The following is an 18425-nucleotide window of genomic DNA, read 5'->3' as shown; positions in this document are numbered from 1 at the left end:
TACCAATAAGCAATAGATTTATAAGCCCTGGCAATTCTATGTTTAATTATCTCTCGAGTCAATGCTCTCTTTACCTTAAACTTCTGACCCATGTAAGTCCTTGTATATTTCATCTATTTCAGTCTCCTAACTCTTCTTCTACCATCTAAATATGACCCCCTTTATTTCAACACTATAGAGCCAGAAACATCTTTCTTAAGTGCAGATCTGTTCATCTTACTCTCTCATTTAAAAACGTTTCTTCAATGGCTCCTGATTGCCTTAGAATAAAATAATAGTTCTTTAACATAATATAGAATTTTCTTTATTATCTGGGCTTTGCTTACATCTCCAGCTTCATGCCTCAATTTTGCCGTGCTATATTCACAAATATACTATTTTACCTTTTGTATAAGGTGTTCCTTTTGCCTAGAATGCAATTCTATATTCATGAAAAATTATTTCAAATCTCAGCTGGAACATTCTCTGCTCTCAGATGTCTTCCTGACCATCTTTCATTCAGAGTAAAGTTTATCACCTCCTTGTGTCCCAACAAACCTCATTTATATTTTCTATCATAGAATAATTACACTTTAATTATATTTGTTATATGTCTATTTCTCTGATATAGTGAGCTCCTTGAGGGCAAAATAATATACTCATCATTGAATTTTTGTGCCTGACATATGGTGGGTGCTTAATGACTATCAGCTGAATAAAAAAAAAAAATAAGGCATAGACTCCAGAGTCATCCTTCTTGAATTGGGATCACTTCTGCTCACTTTCTTTGGGCAAGTTACTTAACCCTTCAATGTGTCCATTTCTTGTCCTCTCCCCACCCGCCCAAATAAAAAGGACTAATCAGGAAATAATAACAGTGCTTATGTCAGAAGGTTATTATGAGGAGGAAGTAAGTTAATATAAGCGAACACCTGGCTCATAAGAGCTACATTAGTGTTTGCTATCTTTACTTAACAGATATTCATTGCACATTTACTTTGTGTCAGCTATTTACACAGTAAGCAAAGCAAAAAAAAAAAAGATGGGATGAAAGTAGATCATCTATGGCTCTATGAATTTTACCATTGAACTTTACCATGAATTTTTCATTATAGAACTAAGCCCAGAAACCAAAGAAGAAACAAGTTCTAATACATACATTTTTCTCCACCAGGGAAGTAGTGGATTTGGGGGGGTTTACTGAAAGAGAGATAAGCAAAAAGGTGCCTGTGCATATTATGACCCTTCCAAATCATTCTGGCTGCTAGGACATGGAAATACTCTACAGAGACCTGGCCAGAGAGTGGCTTTGTGATCACCTATTCAGTTTTCCTAGCTCATCTCTCATAAACTAATACCTAGTGAACAGTCAGTTGATAGTGATTTAATCTACAATTACGCATTTCTTCCCACACTTACTCTTTCCTAAAAGTCCTGTTGTATGACTATCAATTAGACAATAAATTAAGAATGTTAAGAATTGTATATTACATATATATATATGTATATATATATATTTTTATCCAGTCACAGATCCTATTTTCAAGCATCAGAGTCTGAGTGATTTAAACAGTAAAGGTAATTTGTTAAAGAGACATTGGGTGGCAGAGGTGGGGAGTGGAATTCATGGAATCTCCAGGATTCCAGAAAATAAGACTTGGAGGTTTTGTAGTCAGTAACAGAGCTGAATAATGCCGCAGAACCATCTGGTGAATGCACCCATGCTGCTGACACAGACACACATTCACTGCTGAAGCTATCAATACTATATAATGGATGTTGCTTCTAGAATAGTTATTTCTTGAAATTGGATGTTGCTAATCTCCTGCCACCAGTCATAATTAAGATTAATTCCACATAGTTCCTGCTTCTCATGTCATTTCATCATTTCTTTATGCAAAGTCTGAGTTGGGAGTGTCTGATTAGTACAACCTAGTTCGTAAGTCTGGGTCCTAGATACCAGGAAGTCTAGGAGAACAAGTGTGTGGTATTTGCAGCTTCTCCTAATGGAGGCTGATTTTGCTCATTGCATAGAGGAGTTCCCAATATAGAAGGAGTTTCAAATGTGAAAAAGAATGAGAAGTGCCCACTACCCCTGCTAAAAAAGTATTATTCATAATGCTGAGGCCTTCTTAACCAAATGGAAACCAGCTAAAAGCATAAGTAAAGGTTTCTGTTTGACAACAGAAAACATGGTAGAAAACACTATTCATGTCTTATAATGGAATTGATTTGGGCATATTTCTCGGCAACATATGTTCCATGTGACATTACAAGTACATGTAGGAAGACACTGAGACAGTACAATTTGCCTGCTAAGAGGTCGGATAAGAGTTCCTCTTATACAAAACTTCCTCCTTCTTTTACTGTCCCTCTGAGTCTCTATGGCCATCAGTCTTGTTCATTGGGAGGAATGACATTTTGAATCTTTATATAAAATCCAAACAGAAGGAAGAAACACAATAAAATAGATTTGGCTCTGATGCAACCATTTCAAGATTATCTGTGCAAAGAAGGCAGTGTAATTATCAATTATGGCTACAAATGAATTATTCTGATCACTTGGGTTTTCTTCAAAATAAGCAAAAATGGGGAAAAATAAAAGGGTAACTAGGTGCAGTTTTACTGGTGAATGTATCTACTAGCAACATGGGGAATGAAAAGAGAGTGAAGTGGCAGACAGGAATATTAGATTATAGCTGGAGTTTGTCATCAATTCAGCGAGAAATCAAGTAAATAAGTTACAACTAATTTCAGTCTCACTAAAATCCCCATTTGTAATCTGCAGGGACAGAGAGTGGGGAAGCATTGAAGGAGATAGATATGAAGGGCTACCATGGATTGAGTGTTGTATGCATCAGGAAACGTAGAAGGCTCTTCATACTTGTATAATGTCTAATTTCTTTAAAACTCTATCATTCTAAAATTCCACATGTTGATTACACATAAAAGGGATTGAAGGAAGAATGATATGCAAGATTTTAAAAACAGCAAACATATACCATGAATATAATGTTTTCATATGAATTCCATCAGCCCCTATTTTGAACCAATGTTATTAACACCTAAAAGCTGTAAGTGACGTATTGACTGTGCACTTATTATGTGCTTAGAGTGTGCTTAAGGTAGGGACAAGAAAAAGGAGAGCCATTATCTTCAACCAGTTAAATATACTGAAAAACAGCACAATTCTGAGATGCCTTCAAAGAATCCAAAAATTAATAATCACGTGATTTGTATTGTGCGTTAACTCTTTAAAAATCACTGGGTCTTTCACTACAATATTGTTTTCACTACTAGAGCAGGTAACTACACATTTTTTTTTCTTTCTTTTAGGGCTGGTGATTCAGTGAAACATCTCTTCTATCAATATAATATTGGTCATGAAGTGCAAAGGTTTGACAAATACAAAAGAAATTCAAGAGGTCTCAAAATCGAAAAGAGGTTCTTACTAAAAAGGACCAAGGACTATTGCTTTAAATATATGCTTACATAGTTTCATTTTACATAAAAAAATATATCAGCAATTAACAAAAAAATGAGCCATTTAACTCCTTTCGATTTATAGAAAAAAATCAGATGAAATGAAATTTAAGGATGTACTCTCTGATCTGTAATGGATATCTTCCCAATTAAGCTTATCAATACCAGTGCATTATAAAGGACAGAAAACCTACCCATAACTGAAGATCTAGTTTGTTTTTTAAGGATGAATCAGAGCAGATGAGATTCAAACAGGAATTGATAAAAAGGAATGATAGGTCTTTAGAACTTTCTTCAAATATTCAGATAAACATTCAGATAAATATTTGATCACATATCTCAAGATTATAAGAAGAGAGATTATACTGAGAGTGTCAAACACAGAGCCCATGATTAAATGATTTAACCTGCATTTTGTATGAAAAGATATTGTCTGTCTCACCACTATTTTTATAGGAACAAATCAACATATTTGCTTTTGGTTCTGATATAGAAAAAGTAGTTCTGTATGTGTCTATAATTCTCTCATGCATAGTTTTTTCCACACTCCTTCCTCCCCGCAAATTATTGCTTCTTTTCTTTGTCTATTTTCTGTACCCACACTTGATGGTATACTTTGTCATTATCATAATTCCCTCTAGTAATGCAAAAGGCCTAGAAAAATAAGGACATGGAGGAAAAGGAGTGAGGGAAGAACAGAAAATTCCTTTTTTAATCCTCCAAAAGAAAAAAAAAAGGCAATATGATTTGGGGGGAACTGTTGATATTTTTAGAATTATGGCACAAAATATTTATGATAAAAGGCTCACAAACTGAACCCCAACCTAAAGTGCCAACTTCATCAAATATCCCCCAAATCTCCCTGAAATATTTCTGAACACCGTGTGATGTGAATTCTAGTATTCAAGTTTTGTAATTTGTACCCTGAAGACCGGAATGAATTTCAAATGCCATAGCAGGAGGCTGTCTTTAGCACTCTGGTATTTCCCCCCGGGTAAGGAAGATAGATTGAGCGCTTGGCTCCCCCTGTTGGTATCAGTCTGGTGGCTGGTATATAATGGGCCTTGTCCTGATGGGGTAGGAAATGAAGTAGCCTCAGCTGGTTCCTAAAGAGATGAATAATAACGTGCTCCTTACCATGGTAAGTGACTCTGGGCAGAGAGGGATAAAGACTAAGCACACGAAAAGGCTGTTGGAAGAAGATGTACTCTTATTCCATGTGCTGTGATCTTAAGACCTGCATAGAAGCTGGAAAAAATAAATTTCCCAAGCAATATTCCAGACAGCTATCTCTGCAATAGAATGGTGCTGAGGACAGAATGCTCTACTGTCTCTTCCTTTTCGCAGGCCTTGTATTTTCCCAGGTTTTTTTGGGGGGGGAGGTGGGGAGTATGCTAATCTGTTTGTAATATGCAAACTAATAAATGAACATGCAAAGAATAGACGAACGTGTCTCAATCTAATAATTTTCAAAGACCCATGAGGATGGGTTTGTTTTGAGAAATACTAGACGCAGAAGAAGTAGAAAGAGCTAATACTACCTATCTTATGTCAAGTGCTTACAGAAAACACCCATTTTCATAAAAGTAACCATAGAAAAAACATTTTGCAGCTTCTACTAATATCTACAAGCATAATGATTCTGTAATGTTAAGGTTTCTTTCGTTAAAATTTTCGTTGCTCCTCTAAAACTAGCAAAGTCTATGAACTTAAAATCCCCCAGCTTGCCATTCTAACAATTCAAAAATAAAGCAACTTTAATTAGTATAACGTATTGTGTCTATATTTGAGAATTCTATTAAGTATAATTATACAAAGAGCACATTTCTATTTTTAAACTAATATGAGATTTCAAATTGAAGGAGGGGCTATATCAATGCATTCCTTCTTCCAGCTTTCCCTCTGTGGCTCCCACCTCCCATACAAGATGACATAAAATCCCATCACGTCCCAATGTCTGTTTTACGTCTTCATCAACATCAGATACTTTTGGGGATCACTGGGAATATGAAACTCTGGGCGCTGATTTTGTGTTTTGTGGGAAGGGTCCGGTTGACACTCTCTCAACAACCCTGGGCTCTGAGATAAAAGCCAACAATACCACTCCTTTTCCCCTAAAGCAATCCCAATTCATTTTACTTGAAAGGTGTGAAGGGTGTATCTGTAAGCGCACTTGTCTTCTGCAAATGAAATTGAAAATGGGTTCCATAAGAACAAATAGGTTTACAGAAACCCACAATACCATTAAGAAGAAAAGCTGTGGTAGTGGTACTCCAATAATTGGGGTAAACATTGCTCCTACAAATTCTATTTTGGAGCACGAGTAAGATGAATCGTAGAAAGAACAGCAACCAGTTCGGGAGTTTTTGAAAGCACTTCCATCCGTGCTGCAACTCAGTCTTACTTAGGGGTTTTTGTACTAACCCCGGAGGCTCTGACAGCCTGAGAAATAGTGCCAGGGCACCCTTCATAGGATAATATTTCTCAACCCTTCCAAGTCACCAGGCAGATTAGCTCATTTAGTTATTAACAGCATAGTTAAGGAGCCCAGGCTGAATGCATGCACTGGACAGACTGCACTATTTCACCAAGAAGACCGTTTCCACAAAGGACCAAGGCAAACATTTTGCCAATGTCTTCCGAGTGTGGGGTTAGAATGAGTTTCCATTTATAATGATGCACTGCAGTGTCCTACGTGCTGCCCCAGGGGAGGGAGGAGTGAATCTCTCCAAGCACTAGCAGGAGAGCTCACACACCAACAGATTCTGCAGAAAGAAGCTGAAATTGGAAGTTGCAAAGAGACCATGACTAAGACTTTATGGTCACACCTCAGCAGGCAGTTAGCCAATTACCTTGGACTTGACCTGGGGACATCCGAGATGGTGAGTTAGAGTGTGTGGCTCCAAAGTAATGCAAATAACTGACGTCAGTTGATCACAGACGTTAGTCTTAATTGCACTTAATGGGCACACCTTACGTCTTGGGGCAAGCACACACATTGGTTTAGTTAAGGAAAGGGCCAAGTGACTATGAGCAGGTTTACTATGTTATTTAATAAAGGTGATCACTTTATAATTAAATCCTGTGTCTTTCAGAAAATAATATTTGTACAGAAATATCAAAGGTACAAACTCAAGAGACATTAGGTGTACAGACTGTATAATCCCATAAAATTAAAGTTTTTTTGATCAAAGATTATAATAATAAGGAATTAAATCTCAGTTTTTGTTAATTACTGGTACATTTGTGTGGCCTAAGCTAATAAATTCATTCATTTTTTTAGTTTACCTTTATTCTAATTGGCTTACCTTAAAATATTTGATGTATCTTTCCTTAGTTAATTTATAACATTAAATTATTTAGTTTATTTTTAATATTTAAATATATCTTTGCATATATACAAATAACAGTATTTCAATAGTGTCTGAAATTAACAAAGGAGCTCACTGGGCTTGGGGGTACCACTAAATTGGTTGTTTGGCTGATTGACATTTATTATATTCACCATAATTTCCTTAAGCTCGCTCTTTCTCTGTTCTCCACAGTCCCTGCTCTATTCTTTGACCGATAATAGGCATCCAAAGAGAAATGTCAATATAAACAGGAGGGCCTGCTATCAGACTGCAGAAGACTGAGGTGGGCAGAGGAGAAGTCTTGATGAGAAGCTAAGAGGGTCAGAGAAGCGGTCATCTCTGAACTAACAAATCCTGGCTCAGGTTTGCACTGCTGTGTTCATTGCTGCACATCAGGATCTCCCAGAGAGCCGTACCAGTCCCCCATCCCTGGCCACATGCCAGAACAATTTCATCAGAATGACCCGGGCTGCCTGGGGAGTTCCAGCGTATTAACTTACACTTGAGGATCCAACCTTACTGAGGCCCTAGGTGACTCAGGGGACCTGAGTTCCCTCAGAGACTCCATGTCTCATCCTCATAGGGAGAATGGTTTGATTCTAAATCCGTATCCCGTCAGAGAAGAGCTACGAGGGGATGAGTCAAGGGCTCTTAAAAGCTGTCCTGCTTCTGGTTCCGGGTGATGTAGAAACCGGTAGCCAGAGGACTTGTTGAAGACCCACCACCACTACACTGCTGTACCCCAAACAGGGACGCCTCGGTAGAAGCACGGAGTAGGGGCTTCATAAGGAGTGTGGGGTATACTTCTAGAAAAACCAGGCTCGTGCAGGCTATCATGGAAGCAGGGTTTGTTGGGGCCGGTAGGAAAACCTTTCTTTCATCCTGAAAAATACAATTTCTTACGGAGTTTAGTTCGTGTTTTTGCTTTTGTTTTCATTATAGTTGGTGCGAGCAGTACTAACTGCAGTTAATTTACCTTGCAACTTGAGAAGGAATTGTTTTTACAAAATATAATTCTTTTCGATTTGATTTCTCTAGAACAAAAAGTATGGACTTGCCCCCAAGACCTACAGAGCTATAGGAAGATAGACATGGATAGGAAGAGAAGAGACACAGATGGAGACTGAGTTAATGGGAAGGTCACCTGTGACAAGGTGGCAAGGCAGCCATGGCCAGGGCACAGGTGTGAAAAGCAGTCACGAAACGGCCAATCATGAACATAACAGAGATCGTTTTGAATGTAAAAGTAGAGGTGAAACAGTCGGTTTATCAAATGTGCATCTCCAAGCCCACAAATGGATCAAAGTTTGCATTTCTACTTCTTGGTGAACTGAAAAGGAAACTGAGTTATCAGCGTCGAGCAAAGCTGGTTTGCTGTATGGCGTCAGGAACTGGGGTGTTTTGGTTAATAAAGAACTCCAGTGAACCGAATTCTGCGTAAACCAGCTCGTGCAGCTCTGGCTCTTAGTGGGTGACAGAGCTCAGTTGGTTGAGGCCATTGTTTTATTGCTCGCTTTATTTAGCAAACTCTTCGTCTTCTGATTCTGAGTCAGCATTCAAAAATTAATCTTACTGTGTTCTTTTCAGTACCAACGCTCACTCGCAATAGGTCCTGAGAAAGAGTTGTAGAAGATGGTTTAAATGGTTTGGTCTGTGGGAAATCTATGTGTATTTGCTGGCCTATCTGGAGAAAGGTCAGGATGATTCCCTGGCTGGTGTCAGGAAAAGAAACGGTTCTCTGGCAAACAGCAGCCCTTATTTCTTAGTATTTGTACATATTAGCATTGTATGTTGAAAAAAAAACCACTGTATTTTATTCAGACAATTGGAGGAATGTATTTTACCTTCATTGTTTCGAAGCACAAACCAGAAAATGTCACAAGGTAGGTCCGACCCCTTACAAATGTTTTTCTCTCCCTTCCACACATCAGCTAAAACAAGCTAAGAAGCCACAGCACTTGCAGGAGATGGAAAAAATTCAACACTGCCTCAACTCTTTCTCTTCTCCTCATTTATTCGAGCAGGGTAGGCTTTTTTCTCTCTTGCCTGATTCAATTCATATATTAATTATATTTTCCTCTCAGTACATCATGTCACAATACTGTGAATACAGCAGTCTTCAAAAGCAAATGCTATGTTATTCATTTGCTCCCACTTGAAAAACATGCTTTTATTCATAATGGCATCCCAGGGCTGCAGTGTCCCTGTGCAAAGTACATCCTATACATATTCCTTTCTTTGACTTTCTCCGAGAGCCCCCCATCTTGTCATTTCCTAGAGCTGGGGTTAAGCACTTTTTCCTCAAAGGGAGACCTGCTATTAGAATTTTTAAAATATGCACTAAAGTTACTGACTCCTCCAGAACAAGAGATGCCCAAAGCATTCAGAGGGATGTTGATTTTAAACTAATCTTTAATTACTTAATGAACTCCTAGGAAATGATTCTGTCTCTAAGGGCCAAAGAACTGGAAAAAGAAAAAAAAAAGGTGAGGTGTGTGAGGTGTGAGGCATAGAGCAATGTTATCCTTCTTTGTCTTTTTACATAAACATAAAATGTTTATGAATCATATTCTCCTCTGAGAATAATTACCACTTGATTATGCTCTCTTAGCTTTAGTGGCAATACTGCTGATGATAATAGCTGGTGTTTACTGAACAATTCATAGATGTCAGACATTTCAGTCGCAATTTTACATGGACCATCTTATTTTATTCTTAAAATACACCTGTTACTTCATCCTGATTTTACAGAGATCAGGTGGCTAACTCAGAGGATTGTAACCCGGGCTGTCTGGCTTTGGAGCTACCAGGCCTAACCACCGCTCGAGCTTCCCGTTTGAGTGACGCTACTTTAAGTCGTAAGCGTCATTAAAAAAACAGTATACACAATTAAAAGACAATACGAGACACGCTTTTGACCACAAGCTTATCTGTTCATGGAGATCTAGGTTAGGTTGGGGCTGTTAATAGAAAGCTATGACCTTGAAGAATTATGTACGCGGCACAAAGCTAAAGGTAGGTTTAAAGTGCTTACATGAGAAGTGCTTTGCAATGTGGACATTTCGCTGATAAAAAATATGTTTAGTCTGGGGGCGCCTGGGTGGCACAGCGGTTGGGCGCCTGCCTTCGGCTCAGGGCGTGATCCCGGCGTTGTGGGATCGAGCCCCACATCAGGCTCCTCCGCTATGAGCCTGCTTCTTCCTCTCCCACTCCCCCTGCTTGTGTTCCCTCTCTCGCTGGCTGTCTCTATCTCTGTCGAATAAATAAAATCTTTAAAAAAAAATATGTTTAGTCTGCTAGAAAATAATTATGGGTCACCTCTAAAGAGTCTAAAACACACAGATGTCAGATTATATCTGTCACAAGCTGTCAAAAGTGTTTTCTATCAACCCAAAATTGTCTAGGGATTGTTTCAAATCCACGTAATTTTCCAGAGTGCTAATGTTTACATTCAGACGTTTGAAACAGCGGATAGATGCAGATACATGCTGTCTCGCAGCTTCCTCTGGGTCCACATGAGAGGTGGCTGCCGGGAGTGAAGGTCAGGAAAGCTTCACACTCTTGACATGGATTCAGCGCAGCCATTTTCACATAAAAGCAATTGCCTAAGTGCTGTATGGCACCGATTACTTCCCAAATTTGTGGAGCTCCATCTGCTCCTTCCCACTTAAGACACACACTTAGGGGGAAAAAAAAACCCCAAAAACAAAAAAACCCAAACCAAGCAATCCCAGAAGAGTACAGGCTTCCAGGACTTCAAAATTAATAAGCGAAGAGCTACTCAGGACGCCGTAAGTATGGCGGAAAGAAAACAAAAACATTCCTATGAGAAGATGAAGGTCAAACCCTGAGTGTGAAAATATGTCACAAAAAGGAATGTCTTGGACTACTAATGGGTCCAAGGTTTAACTCCGGGGTGAAGGGGACGCTGTGGCATTGGACGGCAGTGACGACACACGACTTTGTAAATGCACTGCACAGCCGCTGCCTCGTACACTTAAAATGGGTGGCTTTTACGGTATACAACTTATATCTCAATAAAGCCGTTTAAAAAGAAAAAAAAGGAAAGTCTTGAAAACACAGAAACCATAGTATGAGCAAGTGAACATGAACTCAGAAAAGAGACGATGGCAGTCTCCCATCAATTACACATGTATTCTAATACCTTCTGCTGTCTCTTTCAAGGCACCCTGTTAAGAATTTGGGAAAAGATTAAATAACATTTCCCCAACACATTCTTTTAAGAAGCTGAAGCCTCGCCCCATGCCTCCCTGGCCCAGTGGCTCTGATGGTCCAGAGTGGCCGCTTTTTCTAATTTCCATAAGCACGCTCCACAGGCTAGCGGTGATGCCGCTGTAACTTCAACAGGCAGAACCACAAAGCATGACAAGTCTAGAATATATAAATAGGACATTATCTCAGATTTTAAATGAAAGCTCCTATATTTTATACCTCCTTTTTTCCTATTTCAGAACCTCTTTTTGAATAAAAGGCAGTCTGAAAAAATAGTCTGATCAATCAGCAGACAGAGGGACCTTGAACCTGAGAGATAGCTTAATTTCCAAAACATGTCTAGCCCCGTTGCTCATCTCCCAAACGACTACCAAATAGCTAATTACCCTGAAACATCTGACTTCAGTATATTAGAAAGGAGAGAGGCAGATTGAACTTAATTATTACACCTTATACGATTATTACTAATTGTGACATTAAATATTGTCAGAAATTCAAAACAAATGTTCTTTCTTTTAACTCTAATTAAACTTGATTTTCAAATGAATATTAATTTTTATATATTAACAAAATAAATTTTTTTTTGGCCGGGGGCAGACTTAGCAGAGAGATAAATCTCAAGTACTTTCAACAAGCGAAGACCGAAAACACCATCTGGATGGACAACAGCTTAGGTAAAACAGAATTAACTACCCGCCTCTACCTGTAAACATCCTCAATCCCCGCTGATAAGAGAAGCAAATTTTAGAACACATTTAATAGCTTTAAAAGTTTAAGTGAGTATCGAAGACAAGATTTTTTCTTTTTCCCCTCTATAACCAAATTTGACATGTATCTCAAATTTCTAATAAGGATTATAAATTAGTCATTTCATTTTCTAAGTTACGGATGACTTTTTTTCTTTCATCTTCCCACAAACTTCAGCATACAGTTCAATAAAAGATATTTATTAGTTTATTCTAACATGTTTCCTTTATATATTATTTATCTTACATGGCATTATGACCTAGGCTTAGTCATTCCTCATGGAATTGTTGGGCATTATTAGCATGTCCACACGTAGATAATGAAACTGAAGTTCAGAGAGGTTACTACAGGCCCAGGGTCCTGCAGATAGACTTCTAGTATGGTTTTATTTATTACACTCATATACATTAATATTTCATGTTCCAGAGTAGGACCTATAGATTATAATAATAGATTACATTCACAAGGAGCTTATAGCAGGTGTGTGCGTGAGTGAGTGTGTGTATGTGTGTGTGTGTGTGTGTGTGTATATAACTTTCGTATGTTGCTGCTGTTGGTTTTGCTTTTACCCAGTATCCATTTATTCTCCCTTGATAACTGAGTGCTGAGAACTCCCACTTAGCCCAACAGGTATAGAGGCTTCAGCCAATCAGTGTCCCCCGGCTGTAGCAATTAGTTCTAGGAAGAACATGAGTGTTCCATTTAGAGCCAATTAGATGCAGTAAGAAGGCTTGTTACTGAAACTTCCGGGAAAAGGATCTTTTCCTCTGTATCTTTTTTGCTACAATCTGGGGGGAAACCTCGGTGAGAATGGGAGCAGCCCAGAAGAAGTGAGGTTAAAAAAAAAAAGAAATATGTTTAAGGTGATATTATTATTATTATTTTTAAAAACAAACACTGTGTATTGCTTACAATGGGACAGGCACAGTGTTAAGCACTTTACAAATATAATCCATTTAATCCTCCTAACAAACTTATGAGGTGGGTACTGTTATGATCTTGACTTTATAATTGTGGAAACTGAGGCACAGATAAGCTAAGGAACTTGCCTAATGTCACGCCACTAACAGATGAAGAAGAAAGGATTTGGATGCGAGTGATCTGGCTCCAGTTTCTATGCTCTTAGCTATTATGCTAGCGGCATATGTTGAGCCTTTACATTAATGGTAAGGAAATACATATTTAATAAAGGGTTCTCAAGGAAAAAAGAGAAAAAGCAGAGAAGGAAAGGAAAGAAGAAAGAGAGAAAGAAAGAATATCCCTGATTTGTTGTATTTGCCAATTTCTCGATTTCAAACATTCTCAATGTGGTGGATTTCAAGCTATTAACATGCCATTATCTGGTTTGCAACATTCCTAAACATTTAATAACCGGAGGGTTGGTACAAGCCAGCTGCTCCAGGAAACCACTAGAGCTGACACCAAATCTCCTTCCACAAGACTGCATGTTTGTGAATCTACAATGTTCCTTTTGGTTGGGCTTTCTGTCCCTTGCAATTAAAGAGTCCTAATTGATTTCGAGTTTCATGGATAATGAAATACTTTCACAGAAACTGCTCTACGTCATATTAGACCTCCACAGTAACCTCATGAAATGGACAAATCCCTCATCAGTTGTCTGATCTTAATCAGAAACTGAGAGTTGAGGGGTGATGAATTTGGTCTGTGTTGCACTGACTACATAAATTGCCAGACCTGGTGCAAAATGAGAATGCCAGACCTGGGTCCCTTGTTCAAAATTATTAAGAATTTCAAGATGATGATAGCAAAGCATTAAGCTAAGTGCCAGGCCCTTCTGAGAATGGGGCCCTGAGTGCTACCCAGGGCCATGTGCCATGAAGGTGGCCTTGTGTCTATGTCACTCAGCCGGTAGGTGGCAGAAGTGGCCTCTGAACTCAGATCTACAAGTCCCATCGCCCTTACACTCTATCACAATGTCTCCCCGCAAAACAAAGGATCTGTACATACATAGATTTCTATGTGGAATTCGTTACTTAATTTATTAAGGATAACTAACAACATTTTGTATTGTTGACCAGTTTCAAGCAAACACACCACTGACTCACTTAAAGACTCCTATGTTGTTGCAACAGCTATGTATCAGACCACAAGTATATCCAGTCGTAATTTCTTATTTACGTTTTGTTTCCTTTGGGCAAAGTTAAAATAAATCTTACTATAAATTCATTGAGCTATTTATATTGTACAGTTTATACTTTTCAGACAAATCCAGAGAAAGAAAACAAATACTATTTCACATATCAGATTTTTAATCATCCTATCTGGTATACTTCCTCCTCTTCCTCCTCCCACCCATACTATACCACACAATTGCCTTAATTTTAAAAACTTAGGTAACTACAAATATCTTAGGGACTTTTTTTTAAAAACAAAAACCAACCAAACAAAAAACTACCTTTTATTTTCCATTACAAAATTTTAGAAGTACCCCAGTTACTCTCTTCCTCATGGAAAATACGGACCTAAATACAGCTGTTTACAGTGCAATTACTATTTTTCAAAGTGCCGAGCTCAGTCTAATGGGTTTTATTACTGAGATTCTCACATTCAAAAATCATTATAACCCATGACAATATTTGGTGATATATGGTAATGGAGGAATGAAATGGGGGAAAAAATCTTTTATATAAGATAAAATGTAGAAGTTGCATTATGCAGTTTTATGTAACATCTGGGTTCCACTATTCAATTTTTGATGATTTTAAAGAAAACAGAAAACTCACCACAATGATCAGCTAAATAATGCTTAACATTTGATCTATGCAAACAACCAGCAGATAGTTTATCATGAATTATAATCTAGAAGCAGAGGCCCAATATAAACGTGGCTCTCAACATTTCTATTTACCTGTTGACTAACCCAGGCTATTTAATTTTTATTTATGTTTGAAACTTTAGAAGCTGAGAAGAAAAATCTTCCAGCATGGTTCACTAGAAATATGACAAAATGCTCCAAGTAAGTAAATCAATACATTGATATGCTTTAAAGATGATTTTCTAAAGCATCTTAAAATTACAATATTTGTTAATGAGTAATGAAAATAAATGTACCACCAAACGGGGCTTTCTGCATTGGCACTGAAATGAGAGCACTCGACCGTATGTGGTTTATCCATTACCTGCAGTCGCATTACCTGCTCAGATCTGTTGTGGTGCTGGTGTTGGTACTGAGACAAGGTATTAAAAGAAGCAGCAAATTTGTCCTTCTCAAATTGTTTCTTCACTCTGGCCAAACCACCAGGCACTGTGCACATTCCAGATTCCTCCATCATCTAAGACAATTTAAGAAAAAGGAAAATTCAGCTTTGTATCTGCTCAAGATGGGACTTACAAGCTAGTATTTTTTATAGTTGACAATTATTGATGCGTGGTATATTAAAAAATATGAACATACGCAATTATTTCAGTAGGCCCTTACAGAAAACCTTAATAAAAAATAATCTCTCCATGTTGTTTTCTCATTTATCAGTGTTTGATATAAAGTCAGAAGGAACTTCAAAATATTGAGTTAATTCTCCTTATCTCAGATAGATTTTGATATCTGGAGATTAGACCTATAGGATGTATTTCTCTAATAATACACAGACTAGTAGAAATTATAATAATGGATTCAATTTTAACCCACAGTAAAGTTGTCATTAAAATCACAAGTGTCTACATAAGCAACACATTATTAAGAATATTAAAAACATTTGACTCATTCCAAAATGTATTTAAAAAACTAAAGATGAATAAAATAAGCCTCTCTTATGCAAAAATGTCAATATCAGTAATAGTAACAACTACTTAATATTAGTGCTGAGTGATTTCTGTGTGTTTACATATATCTTGTCATTTGATGATTCTCCATATTCTGTGAGATATGGGCATTTATTCTCATTTTAAAATGGGGGAATTGAGGTTCAGGCAAGTAAGGCAGCTTGTTAAGTCTCATAGCTGGGGTGTGAGTAGAAGCTGGAATTTGAACCCATCTCTCTCTTAATGGCTGCTGTCCGTCTTTATCACTGGTACTAAAGGACAGGCATAAAAACAACTACTCCGGGGTTGGCATACCCCAGGACTTAGCTTAGAAGGTTTAGGGTTAGAAGGATTCTAGGCTATTGTTGGCATTTTGCAGAACAGAAAGCCTAATTCAACAGGCATCATTTGGAGCAACTTGAAAAACGCTGAGGAGCCGTATCAGATCGTATGCCCCTGTGGGAAGTGCAGTACCTTAAGGGCTTTGGTTTGGATGATTCAACACACTCCCCAGCCCAGCAGGCCCTCAAGCCCAGATGGGATGACAACTCTCAAGCAAATAGGCCCCATGCCAACCAGCCCTCCTCCAGGAAGCTTCTAGGACTGCTTAAAACTGGGAAGAGATTCAGCAACCCTTCAAATCACAGGAGGTCTCCTGAGGTCTGGCCCAGTCCTGATGTAACCCTGAAGCCTTGAGACCTGGAAGTAACTGGATGCCCGTGAGCTCAAGTTCCCCTAACATGGACTGCGGACTCCTGGGATCCTGAAATCATGACCCAATACATGGTTTCTCAAACAGATACTAAAAATACAACTATAATCTTGGGGTTTCTCATATTCCAAAATATTGGAGAATAAATTAATAATTGGGATTATCTGAATTACTAGCAAATTCAAATGGTTGCTTTCTCAAATTCATAACCTTTCCCCAATTCCATGCACCATCTGATAGCTAAGAATATGCATATTTGCTGCATGGGAAGAAGGGATAAGAATGTAGACTTAAATGTTTTAGGTATATATTCTATCAAATTCTGCAACAAACTTCAAATGTAAATCCTGGTCAGTTACTGCTGTTTGATACAAGATAAGTTCAAGAGAAAGTGTGGCATTTATTTTGAAATTTAAGATAAAGAAGGGAAAGGGTGAGTTAAGGCCACAGTATTTCTTATATCCCTCCCTGACATTTAATGTACGTAAGTGGCCTTCCTCGATTGATCAAACATAGATAATAGATGAGTATTAAATTATGGAAATTAAGGCAATTATTGTTAAGAAGAAGCCTACTCTTTCCAGCAACTATAAACAATGCCCAAATCATGTGCAAATTAATCTAGTAAGCCTCAGTAATTATGTTAATGACTGAATACTTTCCTAGTAAGTGCATTTTCACAAAAATACCAGTTCCTATACTGCACATGTTGCCTCTCATCTACCGAATGGATTAAAAAACCAAATATACCCATTCCTTTCCTTTAGCATTGTGCTTTGGAATCAGACCATATTACATGTGCAAAAATGCATATAGTTAATTGATTTTATCAGTAGTCGTACTATTACACGATTGCTGCTGCTCACCCACCTAAGTGAGGAAGTCCTTTGAATTGTAGTTTAGTGGTGGTGACATGGTTTCTTTATTCCGCTCAGCTTGTAAATGAAGGTTTACATATGTGAGATGGCCGGACTTGCTCAAGGAGCAGTCTGTGGGCATGAGCTGGAGTGAGGTTTCCTTGCTCTGATGGAGAGCATAGTGGTGACTTTGCCTTGTTTAGCCCCATGTGCTATACAGTTCAACTAATTCACGTTCTTATAAATGACCACAGAACAGGTGGCTTTGTGTTAAACATTTGTAGGTTTATCCTTATTCAATGTTTCTTATTCTTGGACTCAGAAATAAGATTTGGAACCTAATGGGTATGCCCATAATAATTAAGTCATTTTATTAACAAGTTAATTTAAATACCTAACACAGTACCTACTTAATATTAAGTTATTTTAATAATAAGGTAATTTAACTACCTAACACTTACCTAAGTTAATATATTACACAATTATCTTTTCTTTACAAAGAACTGTCATTGGGTCCTTGAACATAGTAGAAATAAGAGTTTGAGGAGTTGGACAAATAGTGATTCTAATTCCAGTTCTGATACTTAAAACCTTGGACTAGAGTTCAAGTTTTATTTCTTATAAACTGGGAATAGCAATATATTTTCCACACATTTCTTCTGTTAAAAAATGATAAAGGAAATAAAATTGCACAATGCAGAATCTGGCATTTTAATTCATTGCTTAATGAATGTTACCTCCCCCTTCTCTTCGAGGACTCTCCCTCAGACCACTGCCTTTCCACTGGCATGACTTTCATTTAGGTTCAACCAAATGCCATCTGGCTGAGGACCAGGAGAAACTGATCTCAATGTGACTGAAATATAATGGATTCAGTTTGGGGCCGAATCAGAGACCTCCAGATTTTGCCCCTAAAATACTTGGGTTATGTGTATAGACAGAAATGTTGTTAAAGGCAGTTTCCATTATTTTGTAATTGAACAGACATTTGATGCATCTGACCAGATAAGGCAGTAAGGCATTTATTTTGTTTTCTTTAGATATTTACTAGTTTTTTTTTTACTAGATATTTACTAGATATTTACTATTTACGAGATAATATATGTGCTCTTCCTTTCCCCACCTCCTGCATAATATTAACTTAGGGCCAAACCAAATAATAGGGTATTTGTTGGGCCACAGATGCTTTCTTGTATGAGAGGAGGCAGTTGGATTTAGTTAAAAGAGCACAGGAGTCCAGAGACCAGGAATTTAGACTGGCTTTGTCACTAATGCATGATCTCTCATAAGTCACTTCCCCTC

The 18425-nt window shown here is 37.8% G+C and overlaps 1 protein-coding gene across 2 annotated transcripts in view; it reads right to left on the bottom strand.

Annotated features, from left to right (window-relative positions):
• Positions 1-18425, bottom strand: part of XIRP2 (xin actin binding repeat containing 2) — a 68245-nt gene that overhangs the window by 24061 nt on the left and 25759 nt on the right. Inside the window, exon 3 of one of the 2 annotated variants that reach the window (XM_044381518.3) lies at positions 14936-15088. In XM_044381518.3, the coding sequence (XP_044237453.3) occupies positions 14936-15088 (153 nt within the window). The remainder of the gene's footprint in view (positions 1-14935; positions 15089-18425) is intronic. The other variant, XM_044381519.3, reaches the window with a different exon arrangement.

Source organism: Ursus arctos, unplaced genomic scaffold, assembly GCF_023065955.2.
Source record: "Ursus arctos isolate Adak ecotype North America unplaced genomic scaffold, UrsArc2.0 scaffold_1, whole genome shotgun sequence".
NCBI classification, from domain to species: domain Eukaryota; kingdom Metazoa; phylum Chordata; class Mammalia; order Carnivora; family Ursidae; genus Ursus; species Ursus arctos.
This window is presented reverse-complemented; position numbering and strand designations above follow the sequence as displayed.